General features: G+C 55.5%; 1 protein-coding gene across 1 annotated transcript in view; it reads left to right on the forward strand.

Annotated features, from left to right (window-relative positions):
* Positions 1–14,735: 14,735 nt before the first annotated feature.
* The window catches only part of tab1 (TGF-beta activated kinase 1/MAP3K7 binding protein 1), a 47,548-nt gene continuing 37,871 nt past the window's right edge, over positions 14,736–24,412 (forward strand). The window contains exons 1-4 of the mRNA XM_038783539.1: positions 14,736–14,826; positions 15,452–15,585; positions 18,713–18,863; positions 22,199–22,285. Coding sequence (XP_038639467.1) covers positions 14,773–14,826; positions 15,452–15,585; positions 18,713–18,863; positions 22,199–22,285 — 426 coding nt within the window. The 5' untranslated portion in view covers positions 14,736–14,772. The remainder of the gene's footprint in view (positions 14,827–15,451; positions 15,586–18,712; positions 18,864–22,198; positions 22,286–24,412) is intronic.

Raw genomic sequence — 24,412 nt, forward strand, 5'->3', positions numbered from 1 at the left:
GCACAACTTGTCCCAGTACCGTCACCATCCCCACAGACACACACACCATCCCAGCACAGCCTGTCCCAGTACAGTCACCATCCCGACAGACACACACCATCCCAGGAGAAACAGGGTCCGTTTCCGTAGATTCACACTCGAGCCCAGACCACCCGCTGAAGCATTTCTTTCAGAAACTCGCCATTCTCTCAGATGGAAGAAAAGGAAAGATTTGCATTTACACAGCACTTTTCAGCACACCCTCCGCCTCCAAGCGTTTCACTGCCAATTAAGTCCTTTGGCATTAAGTCTCTGTTGTGATGTGCGGAGGGCAATCTCTGCACAGCAAAGCTGCCACACTCTGCAATGTGGTAAGGGCCTGAACATCTGTTTCTGCAATGTCCAATACTGACCTGGACACCAGGGATATTCTACATGAGGGGGCAGGCAGGGCCTCAGTTTAACAACTCACACAATAAGGCAGCAACTTCAACAGGGCCACACTCCCTCAGTAGTGCAATAAGGCAGCACCTCCAACAGGGCCACACTCCCTCAGTAGTGCAATAAGGCAGCACCTCCAACAGGGCCACACTCCCTCAGTAGTGCAATAAGGCAGCACCTCCAACAGGGCCACACTCCCTCAGTAGTGCAATAAGGCAGCACCTCCAACAGGGCCACACTCCCTCAGTAGTGCAATAAGGCAGCAACTCCAACAGGGCCACACTCCCTCAGTAGTGCAATAAGGCAGCACCTCCAACAGGGCCACACTTCCTCAGTAGTGCAATAAGGCAGCACCTCCAACAGGGCCACACTCCCTCAGTAGTGCAATAAGGCAGCACCTCCAACAGACCCACACTTCCTCAGTAGTGCATTGAACATTAGCCTCAATTCTGGTGCTGTAATCCAGAAGTAGGATTTGAACTCAAAGCCTTGTAACATTAGGTTAAGAGTGGAGCCCACTCGGTCACATTTGACTACGGAATGTGGAGGGTCATTCCAAAGCTCCATCCAGGTTCCAGATTGCACCCAGGTGTAGATATAGATTCAGCTAGGCCTTGTAGTGATTACATAACAGGCTCATTTCTTGCGTAGAGTTGTATGCTGAGGTGGAAGGCCCTGGAATAAGAGGGCGGGTCGCTGGGACAGAGGGCGGGTCGCTGGGACAGAGGGCGGGTCTGGATTAGAGGGCGGGTCTGGGACAGAGGGCGGGTCACTGGGACAGAGGGCGGGTCGCTGGGACAGAGGGCGGGTCGCTGGGACAGAGGGCGGGTCGCTGGGACAGGGTCGGGTCGCTGGGATAGGGGGTGGGTCGCTGGGATAGGGGGTGGGTCGCTGGGACAGAGGGCGGGTCTGGGATAGAGGGCGGGTCTGGGGTAGAGGGCGGGTCTGGGATAGGGGGTGGGTCTGGGACAGAGAGCGGGTCGCTGGGACGGGTCAGGTTGCTGGATTAGAGGGCGGGTCGCTGGGACAGAGGGTGGGTCGCTGGGACAGAGGGCGGGTCGCTGGGACAGAGGGTGGGTCGCTGGGACAGAGGGCGGGTCTGGGACAGAGGGTGGGTCGCTGGGACGGGTCAGGTTGCTGGATTAGAGGGCGGGTCGCTGGGACAGAGGGTGGGTCGCTGGGACAGAGGGCGGGTCTGGGACAGAGGGTGGGTCGCTGGGACGGGTCAGGTTGCTGGATTAGAGGGCGGGTCGCTGGGACAGAGGGTGGGTCTCTGGGACAGAGGGCGGGTCTCTGGGACAGAGGGCGGGTCTCTGGGACAGAGGGCGGGTCGCTGGGACAGAGGGTGGGTCGCTGGGACAGAGGGTGGGTCGCTGGGACAGAGGGCGGGTCTGGGACAGAGGGCGGGACTGGGACAGAGAGCGGGTCGCTGGGACGGGTCAGGTTGCTGGATTAGAGGGCGGGTCGCTGGGACAGAGGGTGGGTCGCTGGGACAGAGGGTGGGTCGCTGGGACAGAGGGCGGGTCTGGGACAGAGGGTGGGTCGCTGGGACAGAGGGCGGGTCGCTGGGACAGAGAGGGGGTCGCTGGGACAGAGGGTGGGTCGCTGGGACAGAGGGCGGGTCGCTGGGTTAGAAGACGGGTCTGGGATAGAGGGCGGGTCTGGGACAGAGGGCTGGTCGCTGGGTTAGAAGGCGGGTCGCTGGGTTAGAGGTCGGGTCGCTGGGTTAGAGGGCGGGTCGCTGGGTTAGAGGGCGGGTCGCTGGGTTAGAGGGCGGGTCTGGGACAGAGGGCGGGTCTGGGACAGAGGGCGGGTCTGGGCCAGAGGGCGGGTCGCTGGGACAGGGCGGGTCTGGGACAGAGGGCGGGTCGCTGGGTTAGAAGGCGGGTCGCTGGGTTAGAGGGCGGGTCGCTGGGTTAGAGGGCGGGACTGGGACAGAGGGCGGGTCGCTGGGTTAGTGGGCGGGTCGCTGGGTTAGTGGGCGTAGTCGCTGGGACAGAGGGCAGGTCTGGGATAGAAGGCGGGTCTGGGATAGATGGCGGGTCTCTGGGTTAGGAGGCGGGTCGCTGGGTTAGAGGGCGGGACTGGGATAGAGGGCGGGTCTGGGATAGAGGGCGGGTCTGGGACAGAGGGCGGGTCTGGGACAGAGGGCGGGACTGGGACAGAGGGCGGGACTGGGACAGAGGGTGGGCCTGGGACAGAGGGCGGGACTGGGACAGAGGGCGGGACTGGGACAGAGGAGGGTCGCTGGGACAGAGGGAGGGCCTGGGACAGAGGGCGGGTCGCTGGGTTAGAAGGCGGGTCGCTGGGTTAGAGGGCGGGTCTGGATTAGAGGGCGGGACTGGGATAGAGGGCAGGTCTGGGACAGAGGGCGGGTCTGGGACAGAGGGCGGGTCGCTGGGTTAGAAGGCGGGTCGCTGGGTTAGACGGCGGGTCTGGGACAGAGGGCGGGTCTGGGACAGAGGGCGGGTCGCTGGGTTAGAGGGCGGGTCGCTGGGTTAGTGGGCGGGTCGCTGGGTTAGAAGGCGGGTCGCTGGGTTAGAGGGCGGGACTGGGACAGAGGGCGGGTCGCGGGGTTAGTGGGCGGGTCGCTGGGTTAGTGGGCGTAGTCGCTGGGACAGAGGGCGGGTCTGGGATAGAAGGCGGGTCTGGGATAGATGGCGGGCCTCTGGGTTAGAAGGCGGGTCGCTGGGTTAGAGGGCGGGACTGGGATAGAGGGCGGGTCTGGGACAGAGGGCGGGTCTGGGACAGAGGGCGGGTCTGGGACAGAGGGCGGGTCTGGGACAGAGGGTGGGACTGGGACAGAGGGCGGGACTGGGACAGAGGGCGGGACTGGGACAGAGGGTGGGCCTGGGACAGAGGGCGGGACTGGGACAGAGGGCGGGACTGGGACAGAGGGCGGGTCGCTGGGACAGAGGGCGGGTCTGGATTAGAGGGCGGGACTGGGATAGAGGGCGGGTCGCTGGGACAGAGGGCGGGTCTGGGACAGAGGGCGGGTCGCTGGGACAGAGGGCGGGTCTGGATTAGAGGGCGGGACTGGGATAGAGGGCGGGTCTGGGACAGAGGGTGGGTCTGGGACAGAGGGTGGGTCTGGGACAGAGGGCGGGTCGCTGGGTTAGAGGGCGGGTCGCTGGGTTAGAGGGCAGGTCTGGGACAGAGGGCGGGTCTGGGACAGAGGGCGGGTCTGGGACAGAGGGTGGGTCTGGGACAGAGGGCGGGTCTGGGACAGAGGGCGGGTCGCTGGGTTAGAGGGCGGGTCGCTGGGACAGGGCGGGTCTGGGACAGAGGGCGGGTCGCTGGGTTAGAAGGCGGGTCGCTGGGTTAGAGGGCGGGCCGCTGGGTTAGAGGGCGGGACTGGGACAGAGGGCGGGTCGCTGGGTTAGTGGGCGGGTCGCTGGGTTAGTGGGCGTAGTCGCTGGGACAGAGGGCAGGTCTGGGATAGAAGGCGGGTCTGGGATAGATGGCGGGTCTCTGGGTTAGGAGGCGGGTCGCTGGGTTAGAGGGCGGGACTGGGATAGAGGGCGGGTCTGGGATAGAGGGCGGGTCTGGGACAGAGGGCGGGCCTGGGACAGAGGGCGGGACTGGGACAGAGGGCGGGACTGGGACAGAGGGTGGGCCTGGGACAGAGGGCGGGACTGGGACAGAGGGCGGGACTGGGACAGAGGAGGGTCGCTGGGACAGAGGGAGGGCCTGGGACAGAGGGCGGGTCGCTGGGTTAGAAGGCGGGTCGCTGGGTTAAAGGGCGGGTCTGGATTAGAGGGCGGGACTGGGATAGAGGGCAGGTCTGGGACAGAGGGCGGGTCTGGGACAGAGGGCGGGTCGCTGGGTTAGAAGGCGGGTCGCTGGGTTAGACGGCGGGTCTGGGACAGAGGGCGGGTCTGGGACAGAGGGCGGGTCGCTGGGTTAGAGGGCGGGTCGCTGGGTTAGTGGGCGGGTCGCTGGGTTAGAAGGCGGGTCGCTGGGTTAGAGGGCGGGACTGGGACAGAGGGCGGGTCGCGGAGTTAGTGGGCGGGTCGCTGGGTTAGTGGGCGTAGTCGCTGGGACAGAGGGCGGGTCTGGGATAGAAGGCGGGTCTGGGATAGATGGCGGGCCTCTGGGTTAGAAGGCGGGTCGCTGGGTTAGAGGGCGGGACTGGGATAGAGGGCGGGTCTGGGACAGAGGGCGGGTCTGGGACAGAGGGCGGGTCTGGGACAGAGGGCGGGTCTGGGACAGAGGGCGGGACTGGGACAGAGGGCGGGTCTGGGACAGAGGGCGGGGCCTGGGACAGAGGGCGGGCCTGGGACAGAGGGCGGGACTGGGACAGAGGGCGGGACTGGGACAGAGGGCGGGTCGCTGGGACAGAGGGCGGGTCTGGATTAGAGGGCGGGACTGGGATAGAGGGCGGGTCGCTGGGATAGAGGGCAGGTCTGGGACAGAGGGTGGGCCTGGGACAGAGGGTGGGCCTGGGACAGAGGGCGGGACTGGGACAGAGGGCGGGACTGGGACAGAGGGCGGGTCGCTGGGACAGAGGGCGGGTCTGGATTAGAGGGCGGGACTGGGATAGAGGGCGGGTCGCTGGGATAGAGGGCAGGTCTGGGACAGAGGGCGGGTCTGGGACAGAGGGCGGGTCTGGGACAGAGGGCGGGTCGCTGGGACAGAGGGCGGGTCGCCTGGACAGAGGGCGGGTCTGGATTAGAGGGCGGGACTGGGATAGAGGGCGGGTCTGGGACAGAGGGTGGGTCTGGGACAGAGGGTGGGTCTGGGACATGTTGGTTGTCTCAATAGAACTGTACATGAAGTGTAAGTGTTTCACTGCCGTGGGCTGACTTTATGTTTCCTTAAATAAAATTATGTTCTTCCACCTGCTGACTTACTGGTCATTAAGGAAAACCATCACAGTTGATCTAATCTCTGCCTCAACTCCATTTTCCTGCCTCTTCTCCATAACCCTTCATCAACTCATTCCTAATTAAAAATCTGTCTATCTCCTCTTTAAATGAACTCAATGTCCCAGTATCCACCGCACTCTGGGGTAGTGAATTCCACAGATTCATGGCCCTTTGAAAGAAATCATTTATCCTCATCTCAGTTTTAAAATCTGCTACCCCTTCTCCTTAAATTATGACCTCTCGTTCAAGGTTGCCGGGTTAGAGGGCGGGACTGGGATAGAGGGCGGGTCTGGGATAGAGGGCGGGTCTGGGAAAGAAGGCGGGTCGCTGGGTTAGAAGGTGGGTCGCTGGGTTAGAGGGCGGGACTGGGATAGAGGGCGGGTCTGGGATAGAGGGCGGGTCTGGGACAGAGGGCGGGTCTGGGACAGAGGGCGGGTCGCTGGGACAGAGGGCGGGACTGGGACAGAGGGCGGGACTGGGACAGAGGGCGGGTCTGGGACAGAGGGCGGGTCTGGGACAGAGGGCGGGTCTGGGACAGAGGGCGGGACTGGGACAGAGGGCGGGACTGGGACAGAGGGCGGGACTGGGACAGAGGGTGGGCCTGGGACAGAGGGCGGGACTGGGACAGAGGCTGGGATCTGGGACAGAGGGCGGGTCGCTGGGACCAGAGGGCGGGTCTGGATTAGAGGGCGGGACTGGGATAGAGGGCGGGTCGCTGGGAATAGAGGGCAGGTCTGGGAACAGAGGGCGGGTCTGGGACAGAGGGCGGGTCTGGGAAGAGGGCGGGTCGCTGGGACAGAGGGCGGGTCGACTGGACAGAGGGCGGGTCTGGATTAGAGGGCCGGGACTGGGATAGAGGGCGGGTCTGGGACAGAGGGTGGGTCTGGGACAGAGGGTGGGTCGGGACAGAGGGCGGGTCGCTGGGTTAGAGGGCGGGTCGCTGGGTTAGAGGGCGGGTCGCTGGGTTAGAGGGCAGGTCTGGGACAGAGGGCGGGTCTGGGACAGAGGGCGGGTCTGGGACAGAGGGTGGGTCTGGGACAGAGGGCGGGTCTGGGACAGAGGGCGGGTCGCTGGGTTAGAGGGCGGGTCGCTGGGTTAGAGTGCGGGACTGGGACAGAGGGCTGGTCGCTGGGTTAGAGGGCGGTCGCTGGGTTAGAGGGCGGGACTGGGACAGAGGGCGGGTCGCTGGGTTAGTGGGCGGGTCGCTGGGTTAGAGGGCGGGACTGGGACAGAGGGCGGGTCTGGGATAGAGGGCGGGTCTGGGAAAGAGGGCGGGTCGCTGGGTTAGAAGGTGGGTCGCTGGGTTAGAGGGCGGGTCTGGGACAGAGGGCGGGTCGCTGGGACAGAGGGCGGGTCGCTGGGTTAGAAGGCGGGTCGCTGGGTTAGAGGGCGGGTTGCTGGGTTAGAGGGCGGGACTGGGACAGAGGGCGGGTCGCTGGGATAGAGGGCGGGTCGCTGGGATAGAGGGCGGGTCTGGGATAGAGGGCGGGTCTGGGATAGAGGGCGGGTCTGGGAAAGAAGGCGGGTCGCTGGGTTAGAAGGTGGGTCGCTGGGTTAGAGGGCGGGACTGGGATAGAGGGCGGGTCTGGGATAGAGGGCGGGTCTGGGACAGAGGGCGGGTCTGGGACAGAGGGCGGGACTGGGACAGAGGGCGGGGACTGGGACAGAGGGCGGGACTGGGACAGAGGGTGGGCCTGGGACAGAGGGCGGGACTGGGACAGAGGGCGGGACTGGGACAGAGGGCGGGTCGCTGGGACAGAGGGCGGGTCTGGGATAGAGGGCGGGTCGCTGGGACAGAGGGCGGGTCTGGGACAGAGGGCGGGTCTGGGACAGAGGGCGGGTCTGGGACAGAGGGCGGGTCGCTGGGACAGAGGGCGGGTCGCCTGGACAGAGGGCGGGTCTGGATTAGAGGGCGGGACTGGGATAGAGGGCGGGTCTGGGACAGAGGGTGGGTCTGGGACAGAGGGTGGGTCTGGGACAGAGGGCGGGTCGCTGGGTTAGAGGGCGGGTCGCTGGGACAGAGGGCGGGTCGCTGGGTTAGAGGGGGGGTCTGGGACAGAGGGCGGGTCGCTGGGACAGAGGGCGGGTCGCTGGGACAGAGGGCGGGTCTGGGACAGAGGGTGGGTCTGGGACAGAGGGCGGGTCTGGGACAGAGGGCGGGTCGCTGGGTTAGAGGGCGGGTCGCTGGGTTAGTGGGCGGGACTGGGACAGAGGGCTGGTCGCTGGGTTAGAGGGCGGTCGCTGGGTTAGAGGGCGGGACTGGGAAAGAGGGCGGGTCGCTGGGTTAGTGGGCGGGTCGCTGGGTTAGAGGGCGGGACTGGGATAGAGGGCGGGTCTGGGATAGAGGGCGGGTCTGGGAAAGAAGGCGGGTCGCTGGGTTAGAAGGTGGGTCGCTGGGTTAGAGGGCGGGACTGGGACAGAGGGCGGGTCGCTGGGACAGAGGGCGGGTCGCTGGGTTAGAAGGCGGGTCGCTGGGTTAGAGGGCGGGTCGCTGGGTTAGAGGGCGGGACTGGGACAGAGGGCGGGTCGCTGGGTTAGTGGGCGGGTCGCTGGGTTAGAGGGCGGGACTGGGATAGAGGGCGGGTCTGGGATAGAGGGCGGGTCTGGGAAAGAAGGCGGGTCGCTGGGTTAGAAGGTGGGTCGCTGGGTGAGAGGGCGGGACTGGGATAGAGGGCGGGTCTGGGATAGAGGGCGGGTCTGGGACAGACAGCGGGTCTGGGACAGAGGGCGGGCCTGGGACAGAGGGCGGGTCTGGGTTAGAGGGCGGGACTGGGATAGAGGGCGGGACTGGGATAGAGGGCGGGTCTGGGACAGAGGGCGGGTCTGGGACAGAGGGCGGGACTGGGACAGAGGGTGGGACTGGGACAGAGGGTGGGTCGCTGGGACAGAGGGAGTGTCGATGGGACAGAGGGCGGGTCTGGGTTAGAGGGCGGGACTGGGATAGAGGGCGGGTCTGGGATAGAGGGCGGGTCTGGGACAGACGGCGGGTCGCTGGGACAGAGGGCGGGTCTCTGGGACAGAGGGCGGGTCTCTGGGACAGAGGGCGGGTCTTTGGGACAGAGGGCGGGTCTCTGGGACAGAGGGCGGGTTATCGGGTTCTTGCTGTGCTAACGTTGAGGGTAGTTGTGCTGGAACTAAAGCAAAATCGTGTGAATTTTGCAACAAGTGGGCGATTCACAGCTTCAAATTACCACCAGGCAACAAAAATGAAAATTGAGCCCTGGTATACGGGAGAGAGTGAGGTGTTGTGGTGCAATGGGTAGGATCCCTGTTTCTGAGTCAGAATGTCTGGGTTTGAGTCCTACCCAGGACTTGGTGGCTGTCGGACGTGCGGCCAAACAAATATCAACCTAAAAACCCTTCGAGTATACTAATGGTTTGGTTAGAGTGGGAGTATCCCTTGGCCAGCCATGCTTGATGCAGAGTGGCGCCCCTCACGGTTCAGCTACTTGTGACCTGTTCTCGGAACAGCTAGCTATGGAAACACACACAAACATGCCTGCTTTGTCTGCCTTGGTGTCATTAGACATGGGAAAGACTCTAAACCGAGATAAGTCTTGTCTTTAATCCGTCCTCGTTTTGCGGGTTAACCACATTATAACAAAACATAAGAACGAGGAACAGGAGTAGGTAATTCAGTCCTTCTAGCCAACTCCGCCTTTCAATACTGTAATAACTCCCATGGGGTAAATCGAATTGATCTCGCCTTGGGGCTTGCAGATTACGAGATCCCCGCTAAAGGGTAGAGGCCCACCTGGTTGGGACTCTTAAGATCGCGCATAAAAGCCGGCCCGAGAAGGGACCGGCATGTTGGTTGTCTCAATAGAACTGTACATGAAGTGTAAGTGTTTCACTGCCGTGGGCTGACTTTATGTTTCCTTAAATAAAATTATGTTCTTCCACCTGCTGACTTACTGGTCATTAAGGAAAACCATCACAGTTGATCTAATCTCTGCCTCAACTCCATTTTCCTGCCTCTTCTCCATAACCCTTCATCAACTCATTCCTAATTAAAAATCTGTCTATCTCCTCTTTAAATGAACTCAATGTCCCAGTATCCACCGCACTCTGGGGTAGTGAATTCCACAGATTCATGGCCCTTTGAAAGAAATCATTTATCCTCATCTCAGTTTTAAAATCTGCTACCCCTTCTCCTTAAATTATGACCTCTCGTTCAAGGTTGCCCACAAGAGGAAGCATCTGCTCCACGTCTACTTTGTCAATACCTTTTATCATCATAGAATTTACAGTGCAGAAGGAGGCCATTCGGCCCATCGAGTCTGCACTGGCTCTTGGAAAGAGCACCCTACCCAAGGTCAACACCTCCACCTTATCCCCATAACCCAGGAACCCCACCCAACACGAAGGGCAATTTTGGACACTAAGGGCAATTTATCATGGCCAATCCACCCAACCTGCACATCATTGGACTGTGGGAGGAAACCGGAGTACCCGGGAGGAAACCCACGCATACACGGGGAGGATGTGCAGACTCCACACAGACAGTGACCCAAGCCGGAATCGAACCTGGGACCCTGGAGCTGTGAAGCAATTGTGCTATCCACAAGGCTACCGTGCTGCCGTAGCTCAATATGAACTCCTTTCTTCCCGACTCGAGAGAGTATAGGCCTAAACTACTCAATCTTGCTTCATAAGACAAACCCCTTGTGGTGAATGTGATTCACACCGGATTGTAATCTGTATATACATGTGTCTGTATTGTAAGTGCAGTTGCACTACCTGTCCTCCAGGGGAGTAGCTCTGGGAATGCTCGAGTTGTATGGGGCTTCTCCCTTGGCTCTGCCCAGGACTCCTCCCCCGGAAGCTCCTGTATAAAAGATCAGTGCCACATGGTCAGCCGGCCAGTTCACTGAATGTTCAATGGCTAACCGGCTGGCTCTGTTGTGAGTATATTAAAACCGCTATTCTAATCCTACAAGCACGTGTCCGTAGAATTGTTGGTTCCAACACCCCTCACCTCTGGAATCAATCTCGTGAATTATCTTTTTCCACTGATTTCTATTCTCCGATGTCCTCACTGCCTGTTCCATAGAGAAGCCAGTCCATGTTCTGATGTTACCCATCCACGCCATCTTAGGTCTTCCTTGTGCATGTTTTTCAGGGCATTTTGCCTTGTGTTGCTCTTTTTCCAAACACTCCCCTCGTTTGAATCCCAAGTCCAATATATGTGAGCTTCCTTGATATCGCTGCCTCAAACAGGTTCCTCGTAATGCCAGCGTTCTCCAGCAGCTACTCGTCTGTTCACTTGTCCGTCCATGACACACGTAATATCCGTCTTATTTCAAATGCTCCTCTTTGAGCCTCGTCCAACTCTTCATGAAGGTCCAGTTTTCACAGCCGCACACCGTCACCGGTTGCGCAAGGCCTTCCAGAACATTCATTGTCATCTGAGACACTGCGGCGACTCCATGTTTTAAGTGAGTTCCCAATGTCATGACCATCGTTGAGTCCAGCTTGAATTCATCTGTGATCCTGCATCTTCTGCGATGTGTGACCCAAGATATCAGAAGGTATCAAGCTGAACTCTGTAACGCAGAATCTTGCAGGCCTTCCCACACAACCCATCACCTTAGTCTGGCCGACACTGATCAGGAGCCTGTATTTCCGGCTAATTTGACCAAGACAAAAAAAAAAATGGGTGGCGCAGAGGTTAGCACTGTTGCCTCACGGCACCGAGGTCCTGGGTTCGATCATGGCCCCAGGTCACTGTCTGTGTGGAGTTTGCACATTCTCCCCCTGTCTGCATGGGTGTCACCCCTACAACCCAAAGATGTGCAAGGTAGGTGGATTGACCACGCTAAATTGCCCCTTAATTGGAAAAAAGAATTGGGTACTCTAAATTTATATTAAAAAATAAAATAACTTGCTCAAGACGATTGTCTAGCTCCTCCACTGAGTTAACAAGCTGAAGAATGTCATTAGCATATCAAACATTCAAAACCCGCTGCCTGCCAAGAGTCTCTCTCATAACCACTTCGACAATAATAATTTTTATTAGTGTCACAAGTAGGCTTACATTAGCACTGCAATTAAGTTACTGTGAAAATCCCCGAGTCGCCCCACTCTGGCGCCTGTTCAGAGAATTCAGACTGTCTAATTCACCTAACAAGCAGTTTGCGGGACTTGTGGGAGGAAACCAGAGCACCTGGAGGAAACCCTGAAGGCAGACACGGGGAGAATGTGCAGACTCTGCACAGGTTGTGACCCAAGCTGGGAATCGAACCTGAGACCCTGGCGCTGTGAAGCAACAGTGCTAAGTTGAATAACTCTGGCACACCCCTATCTAACATTGTTTTTGACTCTGAATCATTCTGAGAGGAAGCTGCCAACTGTGAGCCGATAGCTCATTGTTTACAATAAAGCTTGGTTAGCAAGCTGGTTAAATGTGGTGGGTATCCCACATCTAACATTGTCAATCAGAGTTTCTTGTGTGAGATTCAATCGAATGTCTTCTCAAAATCAATGAAGCGCATGTATGTTGGCTGATGTTCCTGGGCTTCGCTCATTGTGATTCTGGGACCTGACCTCTGGTTTCTCTTCCATGTTGGAATCCAACTTGCTCATCAGCAATTTCATCTTTTATCTTTTTCTGAATTAAGTCCAGGATGATTCTGAGCAAGATTTTACTACCTGTTGGAAAGTTGGGAATACGATGTAGCTTTAAATTTTACACATATTTTTTATTCATTTAAGGGAGGTGGGCATCGCTGGTAAGGCCAGCATTTATTGCCCATCCCTAGTTGACCTTCAGAAGAGGCTGATGAGTTGTCTTCTTGAACCGCTGCAGTCCTTGAGGTAAAGGTACACCAACTGTGCTGTTATGGAGGGGGTTCCAGGATTTTGACCCAGCGACAGTGAAAGAACGGCGATATATTTCAGAGTCAGGGTGGCGAGTGACTTGGAGGGGAACCTCCAGGAGGTGGGGTTCCCAGGTTATCTGCTGCTCTTGTCCTTCTAGATGGTAGCAATCGTGGGTTTGAAAGATGCTGTTTAAGGAATCATGGTGAGTTAGTGCAGTGCATCTTGTAGATAGTACACATGGCTGTTACTGTTCGTGGAGGGAGGTGGAGGGAGTGAATGTTTATGGAAGAGGGAGCAATCAAGCGGGGCTGCTTTGTCCTGGATGGTGTCGAGCTTCTTGAGTGTTGTTGGAGTTGCACTCATCCAGGCAAGTGGAGAGTATTCCATCACACTCCTGACATGTGCCTTGTAGATGGCGGATGGGATTTGTGGGGGAGGGGGGGGGGGGGGGGGGGGGTCAGGAGGTGAGTTACTCGCCATAGGATTCCTAGCCTTTGACCTGCCCTGTAGCCAGAGTATTAATATGGCCGGGTCCAGGTCAGTTTCTGATCAATGGGAACCCCAGGATGTTGGTTGTGGGGGATTCAGCGATGCTAATGCCATTGAATGTTAAGGTAGGGGGGGGGGGGGGAGGGTAGTTAGATCCTCTTCTAGGAGATGGTCATTGCCCAGCACTTGTGTGGCGCAAATGTAACTTGTCAGCCCAAGCCTGGATATTGTCCAGGTCTTGCTGCATTTGGACATGGACTGCTTCATTATCTGAGGAGACACGAATGGTGCTGAACGTTGTGCAGTCATCTGCAAACATCCCCACTTCTGACCTTATGATGGAAGGAAGGTCACCGATGAAGCAGCTGAAGATGGTTGGGCCTAGGACACTACCCTGAGGAACTCCTGCAGTGATGACCTGAGATGAGGAGCTGAGATGATTGGCCTCAAACCACCACAACCATCTTCCTTTGTGCCAGGTATGACACCAACCAGCGGAGAGTTTTCCCCTGATTCCCATTGACTCCAGTTTAGCTAGGGCTCCTTGATGCCATACTCAGTCAAATGCTGCCTTGATGTCAAGGGCAGTCACTCTCACCTCACCTCTGGCATTCAGCTCCTTTGTCCATGTTTGAACCAAGGCTACAATGAGGGCGGGTGTTGAGTGACCATGGCGGAACCCAAACTGAGTGTCCGTGAGCAGATTATTGCTGAGTAAGTGGCACTTTAATTTTTTAATAGAATTTACAGTGCAGAAGGAGGCCATTCGGCCCATCGAGTCTGCACTGGCTCTTGGAAAGAGCACCCTACCCAAGCCCATACCTCCACCCTATCCCCATAACCCAGAAACCCCACCTAACACTAAGGGGCAATTTGGACCCTGAGGGCAATTTATCATAGCCAATCCACCTAACCTGCACATCTTTGGACTGTGGGAGGAAACCGGAGCACCCGGAGGAAACCCACGCGGACACAGGGGGAGGACGTGCAGACTCCCCGTGATAGCAGTGAACACTTGATAGCAGTGTTCATGACTCCTTCCATCAGTTTGCTGATGATGGAGAGTAGACTGATTGGCTGGGTTGGATTTATCCTGTGTCTTGCGTACAGGACACACCTGGGCAATTTTCCACATTATCGGTAGAAGCCAGTGTTGTAGCTGTACTGGAATAGCTTGGCTAGTGGTGCGGCAAGTTCTGGAGCACATACGTATTTTCTTGGTGGGCTAACGAGGTTAAAGCTGAGTCGAGTATCAGTTTAGAGTGAAGACAGCAGGTCTGAAGTTATTTGTAAGTTTAATGAGGTATTAATTACCCCGTATCTATTCAACCCCACCCCCTCAGCCCCACCCCCCACCCCCTCAACCCCAGCCCTGCCCCCTCAACCCCACCCCCCACCCCCTCAACCCCAGCCCTGCCCCCTCAACCCCAGCCCCACCACCTCAATCCCAGCCCTGCCCCCTCAACCCCAGCCCCACCCCAGCCCCACCACCTCAATCCCAGCCCCACCCCCTCAACCCTACCCCCCACCCCCTCAACCCCACCCCCTCAACCCCACCCCCCGCCCCCTCAACCCCACCCCCCGCCCCCTCAACCCCAGCCCCCGCCCCCTCAACCCCAGCCCCCGCCCCCTCAACCCCAGCCCCACCCTCTCCACCCCAGCCCCACCCTCTCCACCCCAGCCCCGCCCCCTCCACCCCAGCCCCGCCCCCTCCACCCCAGCCCCGCCCCCTCCACCCCAGCCCCGCCCCGCCCCCTCCACCCCAGCCCCGCCCCCTCCACCCCAGCCCCGCCCCCTCCACCCCGCCCCCGCCCCCGCCCCCTCCACCCCAGCCCCCTCCACCCCAGCCCCGCCCCCCTCCATCCCAGCCCCGCCCCCCTCCATCCCAGCCCCGCCCCCCTCCATCCCAGCCCCAGCCCCCTCCATCCCAGCCCCAGCCCCCTCCATCCCAGCCCCCTCCATCCCAGCCCCCTCCACCTCCGCCCCACCCCCTCCACCCCTTAAATCCCAGCCCCACACTCCCAATCCGAACCCCGCCCCCTAAACCCGGCCCCACCCCCTCTACACCAACACCGCCCCTTAAACCCTAGCTCCGCCCCTGTACCCCAGCCACGCCCCCTCATACCCAACCCCGCCCCCGATTCTCTGAAACATTTCCGGTCATGTGATCGCAATGTCACGCACATCCGGAGAAATGGCGTCGCAGAGAAGACGGATTGTTCAGAATGTGAGAGACACCCCCCCCCCCCCCTCCCCCCGGACTGGGCCCCCCCCACCCACCCCTTGGACTGGGCCCCGTGCCCCCCCCCCCCCCCCCCCCGGACAGGGCCCCCAGAGACTGAGCCCTGTGCTCCCTCTCCCCGAGACTGGGGCCCCATGCCCCCCCCCCCCCTGGACTGGGCCCCGTGCGCCCCCCCCCCCCTGGACTGGGCCCCGTGCGCCCCCCCCCCCCTGGACTGGGCCCCGTGCGCCCCCCCCCCCCCTGGACTGGGCCCCGTGCCCCCCCCCCCCCCGGACTGGGCCCCGTACCCGTGGCCCCCCCCCCCCGGACTGGGCCCCGTACCCCCCCACACCTGGACTGGGCCCCGTGCTCCCCCCCCGGGACTGGGCCCCATGCCCCCCCCCCCCGGACAGGGCCCCCAGAGACTGAGCCCTGTGCCCCCCCTCCCCGAGACTGAGCCCTGTGGCACCCCCCCCCCCCCCCCCCCCTTACCATCGGAAGACTGCGACCCCTTTGCCCTGGGGAGTCTGAGCTCTGCATCCCTGCCCTGGGGAGACGGGTGTTCTGGGTGGATTACTGGATTATTCATCCCTGGTCACAGATTAATGGTTTAATTTCACTTCCTGCTCAGGAGCAGCCCAGTTGGACGGATGATCTCACCGTGTGTCAGCTGTCGGGTATTGGTTATGGCACAAACCGGGTTTACCAGGTGGATGGCACCAGTTCTGAGGGCCACACATTGGAGGATGGATGGCTGAGATTTCGGTGAGTTTCATCTCTGCACCTTAATGTCCTGCCACACAGCCTAAGAAACAGTAATATGGGCCCATTGTACACCCTGGGCATACCTCTGCTCACACACCCTGTACAGCCCATATTACACACTATCTAAACATGCCATTCAACAACAACATGCAGCATCTTTAGCATAGGAAGCGCATGCCAACATGCTTCAGAGCGGTATTATCAGCGTTATCTCCAAAACGTTGACAAACGTTGTACGTGTTAATGAGGGGGGAATTTACACTTTGGGTCTACATGACTACGTGCGGATGATAGGGTGAAGGAAGTTTGGATGCACAAGAGGCCCGAAGGTACAGTGTGCAGAGCTCTGAATATTATGTTGCTTGAGGACATCACAGAGATTTAGGAGGGTGAGGCCAGAGAGGGGTTTGATCTCAAGGACTAGAATTTTAAAATATTGACGTTGCCAGACGAAGAGCATAGAGGGATCATGGGGGAATGGGACTTTTGTGCAAGTTAAGATGCAGCCTGTAGAGTTTGGGATGAAGTTTGTGGGAAACGTGAAGCCTCCAGGGACACATTGGTATAGTCGAGTCTGCAGGTAACAAAGGCTGAATGAGGGCTGTACAGGCAGCTGCTATTCCAATACTGGATGTTGAATGAACAATGTGACAAAAAGTGGTGGCGGAGTTGAGAAATACGATGACGTGCGGACCAACTGGGTGTCATCTGTATATACATGGAACCTGACATCTCGGATACTTCACGATTACCTCTCCAAAGTTAGCTCAGTAAGAAGTCTTACAACACCAGGTTGAAATCCAACAGGTTTGTTTCAAACCCTAGCTTTCGGAGCACTGCTGCTTCCTCCGGTGAGGAAGGAGCAGTGCTCCGAAAGCTAGGGTTTGAAACAAACCTGTTGGACTTTAACCTGGTGTTGTAAGACTTCTTACTGTGCTCACCCCAGTCCAACAACGGCACCTGCACACCAAAGCTAGCTGTTTAAAATACCCCTTTGATCAAACTTTCAAATTTTATCTGAGATCCCAGTGCTTTGGACAGTTTCAGATGTCAACAGTGCCCGCTGTTGCCCCAGGCGATTCTCATAAAAAAATACGCAGCCCAGCACAGACACCTCTGTTGAACCTCACGTTATGGTCCTGAGTAGCAATGCACATCTTGGTACACATCATCCTTGTAGTGTTATGTCATGTTCAGTGTAGGCGACAGGAATAGGTTTGGGGACAGAACCTGGGATACAGACAACAACAATCAAAGGACACTTCTGCCAGATTATTTTACATATATACTAGCCGACACTGCCAAATGTTTGCGGTGAAATTAGTATCACGTTAGCGGTTTTACAATCCCCCGGGACCCTTCCAGAATCCAGGGAATTCTGAAATATCATAACCGATGCGTCCACTATCTCTGCTGCCACGTCCCTTAATGCCCCAGGGTGTAGGCCATCAGGTCCTGGAGATTTAGCCTTTAATCCCATCAGTTTATTCAATACCGTTTCCTTAGTGATGTTTACTGCACCACGTTTCTCTACATTAAATAGTTTTTGGAAATTTTAAATTTCCTTTTAATTTCTTTTGCCGTGAAGACAGAGGCAAAATATCGGTTCAGTGTCTCCGCTGTCTCTGTGTTCTTTGTAAAGAGGAGGCTGAGGAAAGATTTAATTAAGGCGTATGACATTATGAAAGAGCCTCGATAGAATGGATAGAGGAAAGTGCAGTTTCCGCCAACAGAGAGGTCAATGAAGTCAGGGGCATCCACTGAAAGTAATCGAGAGAAGGTGAGGAGAAACCAGAGGTTGGTGAGGATCTGGACCTCACTGCCTGGCAGGATATCTGGTTACTGACCCTTCTGCCACTGGAGACAGTTTTTCCTTGTTAATTTTGCTCAAACTGAATTCCTCCGTCAAATCTTCCCTTAACCCTCTCTGCTCTAAGTAGAACAATCCCATTTCCTCTGGTCCCTCCACGTGACTGAAGCATTTAGGGAAAAGGAATGGAAGACATTTCCAGCTTCCGGTGACTCTTCGTCCTCACTGGTGACTGTTATTCCTGAGTTTTGTATCATGGCCAAATCCTGCAATTATGCGGCGCATGCCCAAGTCACACACTCATATCCAAATGAACAGCGGCCCAATCCCTGGAAAACTCCGTTTCAGAATCCCTTCCATTCTGAAAATCAGCTGGTCACCAGTATAACACTCTATCCCTTCACCAATCTGATATCCACACTGCAAGTGTCCATTTCATTCCATCGGCTTTAATTTTGCCAAAAGGTGTCTCGTGGTACTTTCTCAAATGCCTTGTGTGAAAATATTTCTTACTTTCCCACGCTCTTTTTTTCTAACTGTTTCAATCAATGATCTCCGAGTTAACCCCGGCTGGCACTGCCCCGACCCACACCGCCCCATTTGTGACACTCTAGTCACCGGAGATTGGCCGCATTTCTGCAAAGTGTCTTTCTGTGGACCTGAAATCACTTGTGATGGGAGTGATCAAACACCAGAACCTGTCTGTGTTTTATTCATTTCACGGGATGTGGGTGTTGCTGACCAGGCCGGTATTTATTGTCCATCCCTAATTGCCCTTGAAGTGAGTGGCTTGCAAGTTCAGAGGGGCAGTTAAGAGTCAACCACATGGCTGTGGATCTGGACTTGAATGCAGGCCAGACCGGGTACAGGCGGCAGATTTCCTTCCCTAAAGGACAGTAGTGAACTAGATGGGTTTTTACGTCAATAGAACGGTTTCATGGTCATCGTTACTAAGGCTAGTTCCAGAAGTTAAATTCCATCAGCTGCCATTTTGGGATGAGAGCCTGTGTCTCCAGATTATTAGCCAGTTGGATATGTGCCCGCTGCTCCAGTGTGTCCATATCTGAGGGGCTAATGATTGCTCATATCTCCCTGCAATCAGACCTCTTCCCCCTTGCCTTCATCTAAATTAGTAACATCCCTGGTGAAGATCAACTGCCCCGGCACTGGTTCCTGTCGAATTCCACCTGGCCCATTCCTTGCATTAATGATTTATCTGTGTCTGTGCGAATAATCCAGCATCAGATCGGGTTATCGACATTTCTTGCTCTGGAAGCAGTTTCTCCTTATTTAACTCCCCCTTCTCTCTCTCTCCAGGGAGGACGAGTGCTACCTCTATGGGGTCTTCAATGGATATGATGGGAGTCGAGTCTCGAAGTTTGTGACACAGAGGCTGACGGCAGAGCTGTTGCTGGGCCAGCTGACTCTGAGTCATGGTGATGCTGACGTCCGCAAGGTGCTGCTGCAGGTAACGAGCTAATCCGAATCACCGACCTCTTCATAACCTCGGGGGAGCCGAGACAAGAGGGGCTAATTCATTTGGTCAAGGGGCAGTCGTTAAACAGGATGGTGGGGAGTGGCTTTAAATTAATCCTGCAAGAGAAGGTGTTTGGGGTTTATGATTGGTTTTGAGGAAACAAAGAAGGAGGCCATTTGGCCCATCGAGACTGCACCCACCATTCGAAGGAGAACTCTACCCATGTCCGCTCCCCTGTCCACCCTATCCTATCCCAGTATCCCCATAACCTAACCTGCACATCCCTGGATATTAAGGGGCACTTTAGCTCGGCCAATCCACCTAACCTGCACATCTTTGGAGTGTGGAAGGAGCCTGAGCACCCGGAGGAAATCCACGCAGACATGGGGAGAACGTGCAAACACCCCACAGCTAGTCACCCAAGGCTGGAATTGAACCCGGGTCCCTGGCGATGTGAGGCTAACCGCTGTGCCACCGTGTCGCTCCTTGAGACAAGAGGGGACTGGTTTACATTAAACAAGGAAATGGAGTTAAACAGCAAGGATGATAACTTCAGGAGGACAGAGAGTGGCAAAATGAACAGACATGTGACACCACTGTAGCACAGTGGTTAGCACAGTTGCTTCACAGCTCCAGGGCCCAAAGTTCGATTCCTGGCTTGGGCCACTGTCTGTGCGGAGTCTGTCGTTCTCCCCGTGTCTGCGTGGGCTTCCTCCGGGTGCTCCGGTTTCCTCCCACAGTCCAAAGATGTGCAGTTTAGGTGGATTGGCCATGGATTGCCTCACAGCAATTAGCCTCACATCGCCAGGGATCTGGGTTCAATTCCAGCCTTGGGTGACTAGCTGTGTGGAGTTTGCCCGTTCTCCCCGTGTCTGCGTGGGCTTCCTCCGGGTGCTCCGGTTTCCTCCCACAGGTGGATTGGCCATGATAAATTCCCCTTGGTGTCCAAAAAGGTTAGGTGGGTTTAATGGCTTACAGGGATAGGGTGGAGGCATGAGCTTAAGAAGGGTGCTCTTTCCAAGGGCCGGTGCAGACTCGATGGGCCGAATGCCCTCCTGCACTGTAAATTCTATGAGATGAGATTTAATGCTGAAAATGTGATGCATTTAGGTAGAAAGATTTACAGGCAATGTAAACTCAATGGCACAATTCATTAGGGGACGCAGCGAAAGCAGGACTGCATTGTCGACATACACAAACATTGGAGGGCGGCAGAAGTTGAGACTGTTCAGAAGTCAAACGGTGTGCTTCGACTTTCTAAAGAGAGGAATGGGAAAGATGCAGAATTGACCCTAACCTTGAATAAGCATCGGTTGTTCCCCAACTTGAATATTCTGGATAATTCTGGCATCACACTTTGGGAAGAATGTCAAGGCCTTAGAGAAGGTGTGGAGGAAATGTATTAGAATGATACCGGGGGACATTGGGCAATGAGCGAGACTGGGATTGTTCTTCTTAAGAGCTGAAAATGTTGTGGGGAAATCTGAGAGAGTTGTTCAGAAGATTTTAACAGGGTGAATAAACAGAGTAGTTTCCACTGGCAAAAGGATTGGTAACCAGAGAACACGGATTGAGGACATCAGCGGAAAAAATGGGTGACACGATGAGGCAGTGATCCACAGTGTGCTGTTACCACAGAATTGTTACAGTGCAAAGGGGGACCATTTGGCCCATTGAGCATTATGTCTTAGCCTCATTCCCCTGCCTTTACCCCGCACCCCTGCACATTGTTTCTATTCAAGTAATCATCCAATGCCCTCTTGAACGCCTCGATTGATCCTGCCTCCCCCACAGGCAGCGCATTCCAGGCACCAACTATTCGCTGTGTGAAAACATTTTCTCCCACAACCCATTTGCTTCTTTTGCAAATCATTTTAAATCTGTGCCCCCTCGTTCTTGATCCTTTTACGAGAGGGGAACAATTTCTCCCGATCAACTCTATCCTGCCCCTTCATGATTTTGAACATCTCTATCAAATCTTCTCTTCACCTTCTTCTCTCCAAGGAGAACAGTCCCAACCTCTCCGGTCTATCCTCATACCTGAATTTCCCCTGTCTGAAAGGGAGGATGCCAATTCAATAGTTGCTTTCGTTAAATCTAGTCAAAGAAGCTGTGTTAAACTTTTAAACACTCTCAGAACAGGTGCAGCATGGGATTAGATCCAGATAGAGCTTCCTCCACACTGTCCCCATCAAACACTCCCAGGAAAGGTACAGCACGGAGTTAGATACAGAGTAAAGCTCCCTCTACACTGTCCACATCAAACACACCCAGCACAGATACAGCACGGGGTTAGATACAGAGTAAAGCTCCCTCTACACTGTCCACATCAAACTCTCCCAGGACAGGTACAACACTGGGTTAGGTACACAGTAAAGCTCCCTCTACACTGTCCCCATCAAACACTCCCAGGACAGATACAGCACTGGGTTAGATACAGAGTAAAGCTCCCTCTACACTGTCCCCATCAAACACTCCCAGGACAGGTACAGCATGGGGTTAGATACAGAGTAAAGCTCCCTCTACACTGTCCCCATCAAACACTCCCAGGACAGGTACAGCACGGGGTTAGATACAGAGTAAAGCTCCCTCTACACTGTCCCCATCACACTCCCAGGACAGGTACAGCACGGGGTTAGATACAGAGTAAAGCTCCCTCTACACTGTCCCCATCAAACACTCCCAGGACAGGTACAGCATGGGGTTAGATATAGAGTAAAGCTCCCTCTGCACTGTCCCCATCACACTCCCAGGACAGGTACAGCATGGGGTTAGATACAGAGTAAAGCTCCCTCTACACTGTCCCCATCAAACACTCCCAGAACAGGTACAGCATGGGGTTAGATATAGAGTAAAGCTCCCTCTGCACTGTCCCCATCAAACACTCCCGAGGACAGGTACAGCATGGGGTTAGATACAGAGTAAAGCTCCCTCTACACTGTCCCCATCAAACACTCCCAGGACAGGTACAGCATGGGGTTAGATATAGAGTAAAACATCCCCCTACACTGGACACGGGTACAGTCTAGAATAGGTGCAGGGGAAAGCTCTGTCTCATTCAGTGCGGCCAGCCGCTAAGGTTAACTCAGATGGATTTCAGTGTGCACACTGTGCCTTTTTCCCTTCCTGACCATTCTGTGGTCTCTGGGTGAGATGACCTGTTCATTATTAAAATGGGATTAGTTTTGTGCGAGACCTTGTCAATGACAGAATGATGAAATCTGTTCTCCAACTTCATGCCAGATGGAATTCCTGAAGCCAATTGGGTTGAAGCGAGTGGATGAGTGACTGCACAGCCTGAGGCCTGTTTGTTTTCTTCTCCACAGGCCTTCGATGTGGTGGAACGCAGTTTCTTTGAGTCAATTGATGACTCTCTGGCATTAAAGGCAAACCTGATGTCTCAACTTCCGGAGGTAAATCCACTGTCTGCCCAAGTGCCCATCTGTATAGTATTAAACAAAGGCTTGTTGGACTGAATAGCAAGTTTCTATGCTATAACTTCTGTGTAAACGATGTGTTGGTATCACGTCACAGGATTATACAGACACTCACAGCCCAGCCCCCATCCCACCCCCGAGAATCTTGACTGCCTCTTCCACAGCATGTTTATAGCAATTGGACCATGTAGCTTTTAATCTGAGTACCAACTCAACCCCTCCACTCTCCCTGATTTGTCACACTGATCATCCCAGCATGCACAACCTAAGCCACAGAAACTCCCTCCAATGAATCACTGGGAAAACAAAAGCCCTTTGAGCCCTGCGCAGGCAGTGTTCCCTCGACACCAAATCCATCTCACTCTCCGGCAGCTGAGGGCTGAGCCAGTCTTTTTATCAATTCTGGCCTCTTGCTCTTTGCTGATATTAATCACGCCATCAGTGGCAGCCGTGCCTTCAAGTTGCCAAGCCCCTTAAGTTCTGGGGTTCTCTCCCTTTCCACCTCTCTTTCTCCTCAGCAGTAAAGTAAGAAGTCTTACAACACCAGGTTAAAGTCCAACAGGTTTGTTTCAAACACGAGCTTTCAGAGCTGTGCTTTACCAGTCCTGGGAGTGTTTGATGTGGACAGTGTAGATGGAGCTTTACTCTGTATCTAACCCCGTGCTTTACCAGTCCTGGGAGTGTTTGATGGGGACAGTGTAGAGGGAGCTTTGCTCTGTACCTAACCCTGTGCTGTACCTGTCCTTGGGAGTGTTTGATGGGGACAGTGTGGAGGAGCTGTGCTCCGAAAGCTCGTGTTTGAAACAAACCTGTTGGACTTTAACCTGGTGTTGTAAGACTTCTTACTGTGCTCACCCCAGTCCAATGCCGGCATCTCCACATCACCTCAGCAGTAAAGGCAGAGGTCAGAATGCTGGACATCCTGAGTGACCAAAATTAACAGAAACAAAATGATAGCGATGAAGAAAAAAATGGCACTATATAGAATGTCAAGTCCCTGGGACCAGATGGCTTCTTTTTAAAGAAAGCGGATGTTGAACTACAATCTGAATTAGGAATCGTTCCTTTAAATTAGAACATAGAACAGTACAGCACAGAACAGGCCCTTCGGCCCTCGATGTTGTGCCGGAACAATGATCACCCTACTTAAACCCACGTAACCCGTATACCCATAACCCAACAATCCCCCCATTAACCTTACACTACGGGCAATTTAGCATGGCCAATCCACCTAACCCGCACATCTTTGGACTGTGGGAGGAAACCTGAGCACCCGGAGGAAACCCACGCACACACGGGGAGGACGTGCAGACTCCGCACAGACAGTGACCCAGCCGGGAATCGAACCTGGGACCCTGGAGCTGTGAAGCATTTATGCTAACCACCATGCTACCGTGCTGCCCCATTGGATCTCTTCTCATTGGATCTCACCTTATTGGATCTCTTCTCATTCTCCTAAACACGTGAGAGTATAGGTCTAGATTACTCAATCTCTCTTCATAACACAAACCCCTCACTCTCTGGAATCAATCTAGTGAACTTCCTCTGAACTGCCTCTACACCTTTCCTCAAATAAGGAGATCAAAACTGTGCCTAATACTCCAGATGCGGTCTCACTAATACCTTGTGCAGTTGCAGCAACATTTCCCTACTTTTATACTCTATTCTTTTAGCAATAAATGATAAAATTCCATTTGCCTTCTGTATGACCTGCTGCACCTGCATACCAACTTTCTGCGACTCATGCAGGAGGACACCCAGATCCCTCTGCACCAAAACACTCTTGAAGTTTCTCCCCATTTAGAATGTCTGAACATCTTAAATTTCCAGCTGATCAGCAAGGATTTGTAAAAGGGCTGGCAAATGTGTTTGGATTTTTTTTTAAGGAGCTGCTAAAGTAGTGAACGGGGGATATATTTAGCTAGATTTCCAGGCTGTATCTGATAAAGTGGCTCATAAGGCTTTAGCTAAGGGTGGAGTTCGTGGAATTGAAGGCAAATTATCGATCCGGTTCGGAAATTGGTTGAGTGGCAGGAGACAGAATGAGGATAATGGGTAGATACTTGAATTGGCAGAATGACCCCTCCCCAAGGATCTGTGCTA

This window comes from Scyliorhinus canicula, chromosome 23, assembly GCF_902713615.1.
Source record: "Scyliorhinus canicula chromosome 23, sScyCan1.1, whole genome shotgun sequence".
Lineage (NCBI taxonomy): Eukaryota > Metazoa > Chordata > Chondrichthyes > Carcharhiniformes > Scyliorhinidae > Scyliorhinus > Scyliorhinus canicula.